The 18,752-nt window shown below is 43.4% G+C and overlaps 1 protein-coding gene across 9 annotated transcripts in view; it reads right to left on the reverse strand.

Moving 5' to 3' along the window:
- Positions 1 to 18,752, reverse strand: part of nrxn2b (neurexin 2b) — a 669,808-nt gene that overhangs the window by 43,204 nt on the left and 607,852 nt on the right. For 4 of the 9 annotated variants that reach the window (XM_039821630.1, XM_039821635.1, XM_039821629.1 and 1 more), the window contains one exon: positions 2,488 to 2,577. The exons of the other annotated variants lie outside the window; for them this stretch is intronic. In XM_039821630.1, the coding sequence (XP_039677564.1) occupies positions 2,488 to 2,577 (90 nt within the window). The remainder of the gene's footprint in view (positions 1 to 2,487; positions 2,578 to 18,752) is intronic. 9 annotated transcript variants of the gene reach the window in all.

An 18,752-nucleotide genomic window follows, 5' to 3' on the forward strand; every position in this document is an offset into this window, starting at 1 on the left:
TGGCCCAGGCCGTTTACCACACGACTCATTCAAATGTACACACACTGTACACCCCTTCACCCTGCGTAGCAAATGACATACACAACAGTACATTCAAAACATGTTCCTTAGTGGTGAAAACAATAAATGTTAAAGGGACCTCAATTTCAAACACGTTTCGTTGAAATGACCCACAGCAGATGCGTCACTTTTGAATTTGGTGTTCAGTTGTTTTGCTTTGGTTTTAACCCTCTGAGTTTTGCAATGGCGTGGAGACAAGGGGGGAGGGGGGGGGAAGATGCCAGCTGGAGATTTGTTTCTTTTAGTAAAGAGTTAGAACTTAGTTAGCTTATTTAGTTCGTTTTTTTTTGTTGACCCAAGCGATCGCCGCGACCTGTCCAAGTTCTTCCAAATACTGACATCCAGGTCCAATTGCGTTCAAATGTTAAACATAATTTATAACATGGTTATAACTGAGGGCTCTCTGAATTTGTCTCCAGCAGGGCGAAGCTGGAAAGGTGCCCCAAATGGTTTCAATTTTGCAGTGGAAGGTGGGGGAAGTCGTGAGAGAAACCCTCAGTGGTTAGTGTGGGTGGCGTTTGAGTTGCTGTTAGGTGGTTAGATTCTGTTTAGAGGTTTCTTAGCTTTAAGTTCTAGCCGCTTCCTTCATCAAAGCAACAAACAGCTTTAACCCTTTGAGCTCGGAAATGTCCGCCAATCCCCCTCGAAATCTAGACTAACGTGTCTTGTGTGCAAACGGTATCTTACAAATTTCCAAAACCGCTGTGCCTCTTCAGTCCATGACGTGTGTTTGACATTTCCTTAACGAATCCGATTGAAAATTAACTTTAAAAAAAAAACACCCTGATCAAAGTCCTCGCTCGAGGTTTGATGGGGGGTGGGGGTTATTTGTCTATTTCGTCTTCCTGCTTTCTTAATGCTCTCATCTAAATGATTGGACGCAGACTCTTCTCAAACGATACAAGAAAGAGAATAATGCATTCCGTTTCAAGCTCGTTCTCTTTAGACTTTCATGACATGCACAAATTATATTTTAAGTGGTCATTTTTTATTGATCCAGTTATTCACTCGACTTTCATCTCCCAAGCCTTTTCTGATTCCTATTTGTGTCTTAACTACCCTCAGCAAGAAGTGTAATCCGATGTACCGGAGGAGAGCGGCGATGAATGCAAGGATTGTTTTGTTTCCATGAAATAAATATGCAGGCGCTTCATTTATCTTGTTTGTCTGACGCATGAATACTTCATTTTGCTCTCAGAGACAGACTTTATCTTCTGAATCCGTCACCGCATGTGTTGTGGTTCACAATGCCGTTTCCAAACGATTGGCTAAAGCTCGAAGCTCTAAATGCCTGATAATCTCAATACATCTCTTATGGAAAAGAGAAAAGATAACGCAAACCGTACCGGCAAGACTGAGAGCTTTGGACGTTCTGATCATCTACACCAAAACCATCCGTTTAGACGGATTCTCACCCTATACCGTGGGGTTTATTCTGCTAAATATTACTGTATGTGCTCTCGTTGGAAACTACCAGACTATATGTCTGCAATGCTTTCACTGCACCACAGAAACTATTTTAAGCCTCAGCTCTATTTGGCTGTCTTTCTGATTTATATATATATTTTTAGAATCAACCACCTTCAGCAGCACAAACACACGGCACAAGACAAAGACAAAGAGGTTGGGACATTCGGCACTCAAAGGGTTAAAGGATCGCCACTTTGACGGGACCACATTCGACACTTACGGCATTAGTTATGCGCAACGTCGGGTGCAAAGTGTGCGCCCACGTGCTGCAAATGAATGTAGACTGATTACTGACCAAACACTTCAACAGTCCCTTTAACTTTTAGTGACTTTCATGGAGGGGGATTCTTTTTTTTCTTTTTTTTCTTGGAAATCCAGTAAGAGTTGTTGGTTTTCATGAGAAAATTCACATTCAGCCAACAAAAGACACAGGAAAGAAGCAAACGGAATCAATAGGCTATTTACATGTAGTTAGGTTATTAGGGGGTTATGTCGGGTTATTTGGGGGTTAATTCTCTGAAGAGATGCAGCCCCAGCTTAAGGTGCTTTGGATATTGGTCCCCAATGCTAGAGAATGGCGTTATTATTATTGAAAACTATACACCGCCATTTTCGTTGCCAATTGTTACACAGTGAACCGCCACAACTGGGCAAGCGGGGTTGTAAAATGATGGCAAATAGTATACGATATAACAACAATGTATCTTCCAATAATATTGGATAATATGTATATTTCAGATACCAATCGAGATAAGGAACACTGAATGAAATGAGTTACGATATACCAGCCAATTATTATTATGGCATGTTAAATCGGCGGTGGGTTATAGGGGACCTACAGTTCTGTCAAAGAGCCAAATCACATTCACCCCTGTTGGCACTGCACCTCCTCCAGAGTGGTGGTTAACGGTAGGTTAGGCGGTTAGATCATTAGTGGAGTTAAAGGGATTTTATTACCTTTGTCGAGTAGCCACTCGTCAACTACCCGACCAAGTCGGTATGGGATTCTTTGTCTAGCAATAGCCAGGCGCTCATTATCAAAGTTCCCTTTAAGAAATTTGGAGAAGACAAATTAGGAGAGGTTACAAAGAAATCTGGAAGTTGAAAGGTTAGAAGGTTAGAAGGGCAACATGGCAAACGTTTAGCAAAGTTATGTACTTTAAATCAGCTTTAGTTCGGACAGGAAGAACTTGAGGATGTGTTTTTTTGGGCTGGTTTGTTAGGTTAGACAAGTTAACAGCATTCTAGTTACCTTGAGTTTAAGTGCTTTTTTTTTTTTTTACGTACTGACAAGTTAAACAGATTTATGAATTATTTAGATATAGTATGATTACATTTGTATAAACTCATGATAGCTGTCCGCAAAGTGAATACACTTTAGAAATGCATTAGCAGTAGTGAAGAAAGTTAAGCTAGAATCACACACAGAACCAGCGATCATTGAACAACAGCATTACAACACTGTGAATGAATAAAGCAGGAAAGAAGGTCACCAATAAAGCATTGTTATTTCACATGAGCATTAGATAATCACACAGCACTAAAACACATTTCATGGTTGTTTCAAGGAAGACATGTTTTAGTTCCCATTGCACACAGAGAGTTTGCGATTAGAAAATCATCACCTCCCAAATCTGACAACAGGATGGCATTCCGCTCAGGGAGCGTCACTTCACTTTGAATCCTATACTTCAACTAAAGCAGGAAGGATTTAGTGAAACCGTCTGCAGTGGTTTTCTTCAGCCCCCCCCCTCCCCCCATCTGCATTAATTGAGCACTTCTCAGTGGCACTTGGCAATTAGCATCACTTCATCAGCGTGTCAAAGAAGTTCCATCGTCGCTGTGCAAACTTATTATCCCTCACTTCACTTCAATCAACCTCTGGGTCACGCTGCGCACGCCTCCGGCACTGTCAATAAGACGGAGCTGGAATTAGGGGAGATGAGGGCCGATGGTGGCCAGGCTGGGGGCTTGGTGAAGTCTAAAGTGGTGGCAATGTCAGAGGCTTAATTAGGATTCATTGTCTATGTCAAACGGCAATCTTTCGCAGATTATAGGCTATGCTAGCACAGTGATTCTTAAAAAATGGGGCCAGGGAATCCCCAGGCGTCCTGTTCTGGGGACTTCCCAGAAAATAAGGAACATGCTATTATTATTACTATAATTTACTGGAAATTATCCAACTTATGAGTGAGAAACTAGATCAAAAACGTGTAACTTGCTACATACAATGTGATACAATTTAACTTTAAGGGCTCTAAGTAGCCTACAATGTACTTAATTATCCCCCACTACCCCAAGCACCACAGAACTCCACCAGCAGAGAATCAAGCTACTTATGAGTCCAAAGCCCCTTTCACACACGATCTGCAACCCTGAAATTATCTAGACTTTACCCAGAGGAGCTGTACGTTAGAACGCAAATGTCCTAATCAGTTGGACCGGGCATTTTACAGACTTTACCCTGCCAGCTCCCTAGTACCAAGTCTGTGATATGTCCGTTTGAGCCCATGTGTGAATAGAGCAGGTCATTGTCCGCCGAATTCACAGCGAGAAAGTGGGCGTATTGATAATGTCTCTATCATGCGGCTCGCGCGATACCGGAAGAAAACAAATAAGAGTCATGCACACAAAGATGGGAACTTCTGCCAGTAAAGGCAGACGAAATCTTCAGACAAATTCATGGACCGGCAAGAGACTCGGTTGTTTATGAGCAAATTACCAACCGGCTACGTGACGGCGGTGTAATCCGCTTGATGACCTGCCTCCTGCTCGCTCTACCGAGCGCAAAGTGTGGGGACGCTTTTCGAAACGCCACGCAGACCGTTCGCTACAATATAAAACTATTCCGAGTCGAAAGCGGCCTCTGCACCACAGTGTTCTCTATGCACTGGTGACTGACTGAGCTGACAGGCTGGAGGTTGTAAAGCAAGGCAACTTTATTTCTATAGCACATTTCAGCAGTGCTTTACATAAAACATTAAAAAGCAGTTAAAAATAGATAAAAGATAAAACGGGCTAAAAAAGAATAAGAGTTCCAGTGCATTGTAGGAAATGAATAATTGTCACACGCTTAGGAAAACAATAAACGGTTGGGTTTAGGAAAGAAACATTGGGGAAGGCTTAAAAAAATAAAATAAAATAAATAAAAAAATAAAACGGTTGAAAAACACCACACGCGGCACGCGATCCCAGCTCTCCTGGGTGAAAGTCCTGTGTTTTACCCATCTACCACCCCAACCAACCAAAAATCTACACGTAACGCCGAACAGCGTTGATAAACACACTAAAAAGCAATTATGCGTCTTGATAACACAAATTGGCGTGTCACACATACGCCACTTTATGAGATCAGTCTGATTACTGAGGGAAAGTACCGAAAAAAAGGTACCGTTGGTGACCGGAACCGAATTTCAGGTATCGGTAAAAATGTGAACGGTACCCAAACCTACTTGTGTACTACAGTACAGGCCAAAAGTTTGGACACACCTTCTCATTCAATGCGTTTCCTTTTTATTTTCATGACTATTTACATTGTAGATTCTCACTGAAGGCATCAAAACTATGAATGAACACATATGGAATTATGTACTTAACAAAAAAGTGTGAAATAACTAAAAACATGTCTTATATTTTAGATTCTTCAAAGTAGCCACCCTTTGCTACCTCATGAAGCTCATTGAGAGAACACCAAAGGGTTTGCAGCGCTATCAAAAAAGCAAAGGGTGGCTGGGTTTTCAGTTATTTCACACTTTTTTGTCAAGTACATAATTCCATATGTGTTCATTCATAGTTTTGATGCCTTCAGTGAGAATCTACAATGTAAATAGTCATGAAAATAAAGGAACACATTGAATGAGAAGGTGTGTCCAAACTTTTGGCCTGTACTGTACATGTGAGAAAGGGAAACTGATTCTGCAGACATTGCAGACGAAAACGGCTCAAGTAGCTTCTATTTACTCCTGGCTCTGTTATAATTAGCCACCGTAAGCCAAAAGGAACCAAATACATAATTGCGGTGAAATAGACACTTCTGTAATGAACTGTTGCTGTGATTTCAGCCGTAAATCCACACTGAACTGAACCTCAAAAGTCTCCGACAACACAGCATAAGCAATTTTCAGGCCTAGATGTGAGTCTGGTATGAAATGTTGGAGAGCAAGTGGCTGATGAAATTGTCTGCAGAGAGCCAAGTTAAAGACTGAAGTAAAGTTTGGGACCGAAATCTTAACAGAAAACAGACGAGCTCGGAAGTACACCCTGCATCCTAACTAGTATACCCCCCCCTCCCCCCACTGCTGCTGCAGTGATCTAAAATAGACCACCACTCAGTTCTGCAGTACCTACTTCCACTCCCCAGGGGTCTCTCTACCCACGCCTGCCTGCCTGCGCAATAATGGCTCACACTGGCCGAGGAGGAGTGCATGTGTGCGTGAGCATACTCTATATGAACAGTAGTTTGTGCATGGGTAAAGAGGGACACTCTGAAAAAGATAAGAACTGAGCGGAGAAAGTGGAATGAAAGACAGCTGGCAGGTGGATGGAGAAGTATATAGAGGACAAGAGTAGGCGGGTCCAATGTACTATACAGTATGACTCAGTGTCATTCATATGCTGCGCATGTAGCTCTCTGTGTTCATATGGAAATGACAGATTGTGGATGTTTTTTATCTTTCTATAATATATAATTGCATATAGTAATGATGTTTTTATTACCTGTAATAATACCAAAATTAACCCTAAGGGGGGGGGGTCTGAAGATTTACATGGTGGAGCCAAACTGTTCTGAGAACTGTGTTGCAGCATGTTAGTGTGACCAATTACATTCATGTGTTCACAATGCACGTAATATTAGCTAGGTACCACTGTGCCTTCTGGAAAGGCAGTGCAGCAATTACAGTGCACCACACACACACACACACACACACACACACACACACACACACACACACACACACACACACACACACAGCCTTATTTCAGAGATGACATGGGCACTCTGCAGCAATCACTGAAGCAGAGAAGGAGAGGCAGATGCTGCCGGTAGCACGGAAAGAAGAGAGGGAGAGGGGGTGAAATGGGTGATGAGGGTGGCGGTGGTGGGGTTGTGGTTGTTGAGAGAAGGCGATCCAAATAATAACAGAGTGAAGGGAAAATAGTGGGAGGCAGCAGGCCCTTAGTGAGATGAATCAATCCTACGTGAATGTTCTTCTCCTCCTGCTGCTGCCGCATCTGCTATCTCATCCACAAATCTGACTAAACCTCCTCCCTCTTCCAGCTTTCTTGTCGGAATCCCACTGAGGCTCCCAGTAATCCAATGAAGGGTCCATTTTATCATCCAAGTAATAGTTGGTGTGGAGTATCAACTGGAGCTGTGTAGCTGTCCCTCTAGTGGCAGCTGGTAGACACTGCAGTCAGCAAACTACTCTCCCTTTCCTCTGTGCCTCCTCTTTGGAACGTTTCCTTCCATTTTTGCTTCCGTCACTCTTTCCTTAATTGCCCTACGTCCATTTTGATTTCTTTCTCCCTAATTTCTTCCATGCCTCATTCTTTTCTTGCACCTTAAAGGGTCATTTCGTTTTTGTTTTTCAAGCTGGACCCTATTTTCCCATGCATTGGTGTCTAAGTGACTAATATGAAAAAGAGTCTTTGAATTTTGTCCGCTGTTGAGCGAGAACTCTGTAACCGGCAGCAGCAAACCGTGCTGCAATATAGTCATATAGGGCATATTTTGTTAAGTTTGTCCACTGAAAGTGCTGTTTTTGGCACGGACAGGATCAGAATGTTATTCTGTGTCTGACAACGTTATGGAAAGAAGATTTGTTCAAAAGAAAAAATACTTTTGTTGAACCAGAAACAGCTCACCAGACTCCATCTGTAGGGATCCTTTCCATAATGTCGTCAGACACTTTGAACAATAATCTGACCCTGTCTGGTGTGGAAATTGAACGGTGCGCAATTACCCAATAACTTGCAGCTGCCGCCTGCAGCGGTCTCGCTTAATACTGGACCAGTTTCAAAGATTGTTTTTCCCATCCGTCACTTAGACACAAAAACATAGGAAAATAGGGTCCAGGTTGGAAAAAAAAAAAAGTTACCCTTTAACTACGTCCTTCTTGTCTCCCAATTCCCTCCACTTCCATTATTTCTTCTTTAGCCTTTGCTCCTTCCTTCCATCCTCCTACGTACGCCCTACTTCCCCCCGTTCCTTCCTCCACAACACAATTGGCTCTTCTTATACATCCACTCGCCTCCCATTTCTTCCTTCCTGACTTCCTTCCTTGCCTCCTGTTCCTTATTTCTTCCCTTCACCCAAAGTGTCTTCCTTACATTTTTCCGTCCTCCTCCTTCTCTCACTTGCCACCTTAAATCCCTTCTTTTGTTTAAGCACCTTCACTCCATTTTATCCCTCCATCCTTCCTTATTGCCTGGTAACACAGTGAGTATATTACTAGGAGATGTGGTACATTGTGACACAGGCACTGCCATCCATTATTGCGCACACACACACGCACGCACACACACAGAGTCTGACTAAGTGCATAGTGGGGAAAGTAATAAGAGTGAAGTGTGTACAGTATGTAAATGTGTGTGTATTCTTTGCCTGGCAAACACGAGAGAGAGACAACGTTCTCATCATCCAAATAAAGCGCAGAAATCAACAAACAAAGAGATGGACATAGGGGAAGAAAACTGGGGAAGTGATAGAAAACAACAGGGAGCAGATTGTGCTGCGACGAATGAAAAGTTAGTGGAGCCACAGGAAAAGAATCCCACAAAGTTCCGTTGGACAGGTTTTTGTGTCATCCACGCGGCACTGTCAGAGAATCTTAATTCCTCCGTGCCGTGCTTGTTTGTTTGCATCTGTTTGCGCTCTACGCTCCTTGGAGAAATAAGTCATTCCGAGTGAACCAGTGAAACTTTTCCCCTCGCGCTCTCCACCCCCTCCCAGCTGAAGCCTGCTCTGCATGAGAATGGGGGGGATAGATTAAACAGCTGGGCCCTTGTCTTCTCCCTCACCGCCATCATGGCGCTCGCTCCACTCCCAAGACTATCTCGATGTGAAAAGACGGCGAAGCAATGCTTAAAGGACCTGGCGTTCAAGGAAATCTGATATACAAGAGAGAAATAAATTAAAACAGTGGCTCCAAACTGTTGAGCTATATATTCTTCCTTATTGATTCCTTCTTAAATACACAACCTTGACTGATAGAGATCAGTGGCTACAGTACGTTTCCATGCCAGGTAACATTACCTCAGGTGCGGCTTTCCATTCATTTTACATGTCAAAGTTAAATTACTAGTCAAGGGGAGAAATTCTTAACAGCTGTACGATGTTTTCTGTGGTAGCCAGCTATTGGTTACATCATGGAAAATGTAGGACTCCAGTGATTTTAACGATTGATTTTGGTGCATGTAATGCATGTAAAATATGAGAAACTTTAAAAGAAGGTACTAACGCTGTCTGGGATTGTGATGCACAAAATATGGGATAATTAGTTATTTCTGTTTCAGGTATTTGGAGGAACCATGTCACCTGACGCGCCATCTGAGAAGCCGTCGTAGAGACATAATGCATCGCGTCACACTCTACAAGATGGAGTCTCACGTGTTATCCTGAGACTCAAGCTGCCGTGCATGGTAAGAAACCTTTAATAGATTACTTCACATTTCAGACTTTCTCAGTCTTGTTCGTTTTTAGATGACAGTAGGAGACACTGTCAGTATTTTGTAACGTAGCTGTAATTCTCCTGTTCATCACCAGTATGCCTATACTGTGGACATATGGGCCAAACGCTTGTGTATTCTAATGGGAAAAAATAGTTAATTAAAAAAAAAATGTAAGCAAAATTTTAAACCCATCATCGGTCACTCACATCTGGAGCCCTCACAGAACGTCCCCGTCCCCGCCGAAAAACTGGTGCTTTCTCCACTCTTGGAGCCAGAAACGTATGTGTCCTCCCTCCTGCGCCCCGTGTTTGGCACCCGGAGCATCGGCTTGATTAACAGCCGTGATGGGACCCTTCCTGGGTAGGTTTCACAGCTGGGGTGCTAGGGGCACGCGGACTGACTGGCACCTCGGGGAGACACGAAGCGGAGAGGTGGAGGACGGCCGCAAGACACGCCCGCCGTGTACAGTCTGTTTCTACGTCAGTCTGGGAGCGCTACATTCTAGCATTCGGTATGTGTGCGTCTGTGTTAGTACACGCCAGTGTGTGTGTGTGTGTTTGTGTGTGTGTGGAGACTCTCCAAGGAGCCAACTGTATATCGTGTAGCTCTGCAGGCAGCCAGATGCCCTTGTACAGGACACCCACATCGAAAATCCATCCACAAGAATGGAGATTACATTGGAGACGATTGGCCACCGGCCATCCAGCTCTCCCTCCCTCTCACAGTAACATATCTCTCTCTCTCTCGCTCTCTCTCTCAAGCTAGCCTCATTTTGATTTTCATTTGGTAACTTTAGATGGATTGCTCTCATATATACTGGATGTTTTAGAGTAGAAGGGGAGATGAAGCCACTGCCCTATGCACTGTAACCCTGTGCTACGAAATGCATTCCCTGCAGAAATATCCATCTCATCAACCAATTTATGTCTTCTAACAATCTTATTTTCTTAAAACAAGTGAAGAAATCTGATAGATGGATGGATATTTCAACCGGTTTCAGTCATTTTTTGTTTCTTCTTTCATTGTTCACACATTTATTTTACTGATCTGTGCAAAATATTTATTATCATTTATCACATCATAGTTTGTTTTTTTTAAGCACCGCGGGTAGGGGCATTTGCAATTTTGTTGTATTCATTGTAATATAAAGACAATAAAGGCTTCTATTATCCTTTCTTCTAGGGTGTCAGTAAGGTGCCAGAATAAGAAAGATTGCTGCGACAAAATCAAGCACAATAATACATTTTAGAATATTGGTGCACAGCCAGATCTGTTTTAAAAGACTTTAAAGGGTTCAAAATTGGATAAAAGTGACATGAAAAGAGGACATTTTTACGCAGTGCATCTTTTTCTTTTTGAGCTAAAGATTGCAGTCAAGTTTTCTTCATGCGAGACGTGCCTTTTGTTCAGTGTAAATACATCACCCGCCAATTGTGTCGGCATGCTTTTGAAACAAATGACATCTCACTGTTTTTAACTGCTTGCTCATCTTTCGTCTGTGCAGCAGGTATCAATCCATCGCGCTCGCTTTTATTCCTTTCCCCGCTCTCTTCTCGCTTATTCAACGGGATCCCCACCCCCACCACACACACACACACACACACACACACACACACACACACACACACACACACACACACACACACACACACACACACACACACACACACACACAAATCAAAGTTGTCACTTCTCTAATTACCTAAAGCAATCTTTTCCCTCTCCTGCTCTGCACTACTTAGCTGTGTCTCCTTCTCTCTCTCGCTCTCCTCATCATTACTTCCTTCACTAGTTCTCTGTTCTCGCTCCCTCTCCATCATCCCATAGCCACAGGCCAATAATTGGAGATACTATCCAACTGCGCGAGATCCAATCAGAAGGAGCCGCGGAGCACCAGAGGCCCAATAAGAACCCTGCAGAAAGAGGGGGAACTGTCGTCGGTGACAAGTGACTCAGCTGGCCGACCTCAATTAACTCTCGGCAGACTTTTTTTTTTGCTGTACTTTCCTGAATATAACGATGGGTAAAATACAAAACTATGACAAATGTCAGTTGTGCATTGTATCCTATCAATGGCCTGAGGACTAGCAGTTTATTTTTCACCTTGGGGCCGTTATTAGACTGCAATGTGACTTTAAGAACTCCATCAGTAACTCGTAGAAATAATGAACACATTTAATTTATGTGTTAATTTAACCGACATTAACAGATTAAGGAAAAAGAATCACTGAGCTGAACAGTAATTCAATCCTCGCAAGGAACGAAATATTAAGTAAAAGTAACCACATTCAAAAATGTACTTAAGTAGGATTGGGCATCGAGAACCGGTTCCAACTTAGGATTGTTTCAAAAGTTACGATTAGATTATGGATCGTTTCTTTATTGGAATTGTTTGGAATCGCTTCGAATCTGATCATCGGTTCCAAATTTAACACGGGCAAGTTTGGGTTTCCATGGCGGCCGCCGTACTTCCGGGTGCTTGTTGCGTTCCAGCCATGGAGCACAGTGAGCGGCGCTCTATAACTTGTGGCTTTATTTTACGTTGAAAAAGCCCGGTAAAACTGTTAATCACCACTGAATCAAAATAAAATGTTCCTCTCGTCTGTGAAATAAGCACGTGACCCGTTTCTACTCCAGCCCTCAAAGAATCGAGAATCGATAAGAACCGGAATCGAAAGGAAGAATCTGAACTGTTGAAATCAAAACGATGCCCGGCCCTAAAGATAAGTAAGGAGCTGTAGCTAATCATGCAGAATGGCCCCTTTCAGAGTTTAAACTCAGTTGCAGTCTTACACATCAGACCTTCAATACTTTCCTTCATGAAGGCTCTAATGTTCAGCATAAAGCTTTAGCAAATATCCCCTTCACCAATTAGTCCATCCACAGAACAATAATCGATGGGTCCAAAGGTCGCGAAGCAAAGGGAACATACGCAAGTTGATTTTTGGGTTCATAATTATGTATTTATGTTACAAAGACACCTGTAATTCCACGACGGATTAAACAAGCTTCTGGATGGCCTACAATTGTCAGAGGACCTCGTTGAAACAGCGAATTTCTCTGCTTCTAAACAAAAACAAAAGTAAGTCTCAACACTGTATTGATCTGGAGATATGAAATAAGACTTATAAAGTAATACGACAGTGTCGACCTAGTAGGGTTAACTGGATGTCTTTGGCCCTGAGAAATTTTCCTGATGGTACTTACATACTTTTACTTAAGTAACATTTTCAATGCCGGACTTTTACTTGTAGCGGAATATTTTTACAGTGTGGTATTAGTACTTTTACTTAAGTAAACGATCTGAAAACTTCCTCCACCACTGGCATAATGTAATTAGCCTAAGCACCATTAATGACAGCAATGAAGATACAGATATCTGAGCCTTGCTGACAGTATATAGAGGTGCTCCTCCTAAACAATAAGCCAGTCCAGCTGGTTTGCGGGGCCACACTGTGCTCCGTGCACCTCCAGGCACACTCATCTGCCATCTTCTGCTCGGCGGCACACAGAGCCGGCTCCATACTGCTTGCTCGGAGGCCCGAGCTAGTGAAGTGAAATCTAGTCCATGCTCAGCTAAAGTCCATATGCCTCCAGCCATTTGTCTCACTGTGTTGTCTTGTGTAGAGTGCACCCCTCTGCTGTCCTAATCCCGGGATCTCCCCTACACTTTAGGACTCTAACCGGCACTGCTGAGTGCTCTGATATTGCTTTTGCCAAAAGGGAAGAAGGAAGCTGTTCTGGCCCCCCCCCCTGACCTTGCTTTCACAAATTGTTTCTCCTCCTCTGTGAATATTCTCTTCTTCCCCCCTTTTCTCCCTCTCTCTAATGGTCAGCCTACATGCTGAACAGATCCCCTAAATGTCTTACACAATGAAAACAGGGAATGACAATAGCCATCTCTACTTTGTGTATCTTCCCCTCTTTCTTTTCCGCCCTTGAGTTATGAGCAGTATTTCCGGTCCGCTCAGAATGATCAGCGTTGTGTCTCAGTGCATTTCAGAAGCAAGTCATCTTGCTAGCTGTAGTGGTACGGCAATGATCACTGTGCAATGCTACAGTGTGTAGCATGCTGTACCATACCATACTGTACTGGCTAAATCTAATCTTCCCTGCTGTGATGCCATCCAATTTGTGAAGTGCTTATTATTCAGTAACATGAAAAGCCTCATCCATCACAGCAGTGACAGCAGCTAGCTTCCAGCACGCCCTGCTCTTTTATTTTTATTTTTTTTTACTTCTACTTAGCCTTTTCTTCTCTATCGCTCCCTCTTTTTTTCCTACCCACCCTCTCCTTCTCCTATCTCTCCATCTCTTTATCCATCTTCACCCTTAGTCCATCATATTTTCAGCACTGTCATCCCAAGCACTTTGCTGTAGAGTACTGTTGCTTTTCCTCTCCTCTATCTCTCCTGCCGTTGACCCCTCCATCCATGCATCCCCCACCCTCCCCACCCCCCACACATACCACCCCACTTCCTTTTTCTAATTCCACTGCAGCCCAGTCAGAAACGACAGCAAAGTGACAGCTTCATGCACGATCTACTGCCTGTAAATACTGGCAACTGAGAAAGAGCCACCGAGTGTGGCGGAAAGACGACGCACCGCGCACTCTCATTCAGTCATAATGACACATTAGGTTTAGTTATAAGGCGGCAAATATATGGTAATCCCAGCCAATGCGCTGCAGCGGTGACAATATAACTGTGGTTATAAAATGCATAATGATTATCTAAAGCGCAGGGGGCACCACAATGACATCCAAATGTCAAGTGTGGCATAAACCCACAGGAAATGGATGGATTATTTTCCAGAAGCTCCCTTCTTACCATAATATGTCATAATCGGCTGCAAATGACTATGATCACAAAAAAGAGTTGATGTGAGGCGATTTGCGAAGAGAGAAGCTAATAATGAGATGGAGGAGGGGGGGGTGAGACAAAGGTAGGCATTGATAAATCAACCTCGTCATATACACTCAGGGGGTGCACATCTTCTTTCAAACTAAGGTACATGTTCACTATATAAGCCCTGTATATGTGTACGTATGCAGGGTGATTTTCCAGGGGGAATGCGTGGGATTTTCCAGGGGGAATGCGTGGGATTTCCCCCTTTCTGGTCTACATATCCCCAGTGGGGACAAAATGCCGCCAAGTTCGAGCAAGGGTGTCAGACTGGGGGTGGAAATGGGACTACCCAGGGCCCTCATGTGACGAGGGCCCAAAAAGATGCTGGAATGAATAGCTGTGGATGCAGGCAGGGGCCCATAGAGAATGCCTTTCTACAGGGCCCACAATGTGCTACGCCCCTGAGTCCGAGACAAGTCTGAGTGCAAATACCAACGAGTCCAAGACAATAAACTGCAGGGTAAATTTGTGCGGAGTTTTGCACCGCCCATGACGATTGTGATTGGTTTAAAGAAATGCCCGAGCACATTTTCCTCCCATTCCCAGAACGCTCAGACTCTCCTTCAGCGCGCATTGGAGGAGGGTCTGGCAAAGCGAGACTAATGTTACAGAGACTTCAAACAAATCATTAATGAGAGGCTATGCAACTTTTGAAAAAAAGGCAATTAGACATTTTTCCACTTACACATAGATAGTTGAATTCATTAGCAACAAAAAGCACCATTATTCCATTCAATACACTCGTATCACTAAAATCTTACTTGGTCTAGTATGACCAGTAGCTAATGCTGGCAAACTTCAGGTACAGTCTTCTGTATACCGGACATTAACTCAGTCAGCTCGCTAACTTTCTCTACTTGTGCTAAAGTTATCACATTATCACTTGCAATCTTGAAACGGCCAATATTCCGGTTGTTTTCCGGTGTAGCCTGCGAATATCCGGGCTAATCCTTCGTCCTCCGTGTGCCGCTCATTGTTTACAGAACAATTAGCAACCAGATCCAGGTCTAGACAACAGTTTGGCAAATCTCATTTAAAAAATAAGCTAATAAAAGCTAAATCATCGTCAGACAACAGCTGATGGGTTCAGAGATTGCATTTTTGGCCAATGTTTTTCGCCTCTTTTTGCTGTCCACATGGACCATTTACCTGCATGCAACCAAAACCCACTCAAACACCAGTGTTTCTTCTATGTAGATTTTGTAGTGGCGGCCCGCCATGGCAAAATTTCTGCCGCCACGGTATCAGAAATAGGGCAGGAGCACAATGTAGTGGCAGGTGCCTTTTAAATTATCCTGCCGACATAATGCACATAATACATGTGGCTGCCGCTCACATTGCAATTTAACAACAAGTAGAACTATTCAGAGGTTATTGGGCCCGTCCAGTTTAACTCCACATACTGTTGGGTTGATGTACAGTGCCTTGCGAAAGTATTCGGCCCCCTTGAACGTTTCGACCTTTTGCCACATTTCAGGCCTCAAACATAAAGATATAAAACTGTAATTTTTTGTGAAGAATCAACAACAAGTGGGTCCCAATTATGAAGTGGGAACGAAATTCATTGGCTATTTCAAACTTTTTTAACAAATAAAAAACTGAAAAAGTGGAAGTGCAAAATTATTCAGCCCCTTTTACGTTCAGTGCAGCAACCTCTCTCCAGAAGTTCAGTGAGGATCTCTGAATGATCCAATGTTGACCTAAATGACTAATGATGATAAATAGAATCCAGCTGTGTGTAATCAAGTCTCCTATAAATGCACCTGCTCTGTGATAGTCTCAGAGGTCCGTGTAAAGCGCAGAGAGCATCATGAAGAACAAGGAACACACCAGGCAGGTCCGAGATACTGTTGTGGAGAAGTTTAAAGCCGGATTGGATACAAAAGATTTCCCAAGCTTTAAACATCCCAAGGAGCACTGTGCAGAGCGATAATATTGAAATGGAAGGAGTATCAGACCACTACAAATCTACGAAGACCCGGCCATCCCTCTAAACTTTCAGCTCATACAATGAGAAGACTGATCAGAGATGCAGCCAAGAGGCCCATGATCACTCTGGATGAACTGCAGAGATCTACAGCTGAGGTGGGAGACTCTGACCATAGGACAACAATCAGTCGTATACTGCACAAATCTGGCCTTTATGGAAGAGTGGCAAGAAGAAAGCCATTTCTTAAAGATATCCATAAAAAGTGTCGTTTAAAGTTTCCCAAAGCCACCTGGGAGACACATCTAACATGTGGAAGAAGGTGCTGTGGTCAGATGAAACCAAAATCAAACTTTTTGGCAACAATGCAAAACGTTATGTTTGGCGTAAAAGCAACACAGCTCATCACCCTGAACACACCATCCCCACTGTCAAACATGGTGGTGGCAGCATCATGGTTTGGGCCTGCTTTTCTTCAGCAGGGACAGGGAAGATGGTTAAAATTGATGGGAAGATGGATGGAGCCAAATACAGGACCATTCTGGAAGAAAACCTGATGGAGTCTGCAAAAGACCTGAGACTGGGATGGAGATTTGTCTTCCAACAAGACAATGATCCAAAACATAAAGCAAAATCTACAATGGAATGGTTCACAAATAAACATATCCAGGTGTTAGAATGGCCAAGTCAAAGTCCAGACCTGAATCCAATCGAGAATCTGTGGAAAGAACTGAAAACTGCTGTTCACAAACGCTCTCCATCCAACCTCACTGAGCTCGAGCTGTTTTGCAAGGAGGAATGGGCAAAAATGTCAGTCTCTCGATGTGCAAAACTGATAGAGACATACCCGCGCGAACTTACAGCTGTAATCGCAGCAAAAGGTGTGCGCTACAAAGTATTAACTTAAGGGGGCTGAATAATTTTGCACGCCCAATATTTCAGTTTTTTATTTGTTTAAAAGGTTTGAAATATCCAATAAATTCCGTTCCACTTCATGATTGTGTCCCACTTGTTGTTGATTCTTCACAAAAAATTACAGTTTTATATCTTTATGTTTGAGGCCTGAAATGTGGCAAAAGGTCGAAAAGTTCAAGGGGGCCGAATACTTTCGCAAGGCACTGTAGTTTATTGTCAAAACGTTCGCTTTCTTCCGAGTCGACCATTGCTCGGACAGACCTGCCCCCACTGCTAAAAAAAAAAAATCCTAAAGGAAAAACTGAACGCCACTGGTCAATACTACTGGGACTCCAAATGGAAAACCAGAACGCCTAGGATAAACTCTTGTCCCGTTGCCTACAGATTCTGCATCCATATGCAGATATGTTTCTAGAGATTATATCACATGTGACCGCTGTTTTTTAGTTGTTGCTTTAAATAATGTTCCGTGAGGTTATTGAGAAATAACGTATGTGGAATCTACCCTGACGCAAAGACGAGGGTGGTTTCTTCTGGGTTAAGCGTTAAGTTATGATAACTGGAGTAGTCACTTGCCATATTCTTTAAGTGTGAACATTCTGTTGAAGCTATCGTCCTTGGAATAAATGGGAAATCAGAAATTCTTCAGGGCATGGTATAAAATTGCAAATAAACCATTGCAGACTGAACAATTAATGGCATCATATGGGATATCTTCCTCACAGCAGATAACCAGTAAATAAAGGCCATCGGATGGGAAACAATTATAGTCCGTATGGCGCTGCTGCTAACATCTGCCATTTTATCTGTGGCCAGGTTGAGGTGCTCGGCGGGACACGGATGTTTTTATTGGGCCGGTCTGCCATTTTGGGAATGTGGGAGGTGGGCTGGGCCAATAACTGTTGCTGCGGGACCCACCGGGGACACCTGACACACTGGATTAGCTGGCTGGCCGCTCCTCTGACACTTTTTGTCTGCTCTCTATCCATCAAATGCACGCACACGCACACACACACACACACACACTCCCTGAGGACTACAAACATCACTTTGTGGGACATCAGGAGACGTGTTGCTTTTCCGATGAATGTGCCTGACCCGTGGCGACCACGTTTGCTGTCAACATCCTGTCTCTCCGAATCATCACCTTACAATGACTTCCTGTTTATAAACCCGCTGCTGGCAGGCCCGCAAGCCCTTCCTAATCTAAGCCCTAATTATAGTGTTTACAAATATCTGTGTGCCAAAAAAAAGACAGAAAGATAACCTTTCACTTTCTTTTTTGTACGAGGTGACAGATTTACATTAGCTCTTGTATCCTTCTGGAGACTAACAGTTCTTACGCCATGGTCTACGTGAGAAAAAAATCACACGTGTAGTCTCGCATTGCCAGACCTTCCTCCACAGCGCTGCGTAGGAAGGTCTGGCTAGTTCACACAGCATTCCAGGATGGGAGAAAAACGTGCTCCGGCAACGGAGCAATACCGGAAGTGGAACTTCGGGGATATCAGACTATAGACTCTGTATGCTCGCGCCATCAGACAAGGCTCAGAACTGCATTGGCATCCCTAGGAGACTGCCTGATGTGGGTCACATCAGTCCCTTTGGGGAGGGAGATTTCACAGGGAACTGCACTTCCTTTTTCTGTTCCAGGAACCAGACAATGTTGGCACCTGTAACAATTCACAGAAGTCAGAGGTATCTTTCATCACAACTTGTTCTATTTTATTCTAAATCTGGCTACAGCGACATTTTAAGATCCAGCGCTCCACCGGGACAGCATGGCGATGATGTTGCATAAT

Source organism: Perca fluviatilis, chromosome 14 (genome assembly GCF_010015445.1).
Source record: "Perca fluviatilis chromosome 14, GENO_Pfluv_1.0, whole genome shotgun sequence".
NCBI classification, from domain to species: Eukaryota; Metazoa; Chordata; class Actinopteri; order Perciformes; family Percidae; genus Perca; species Perca fluviatilis.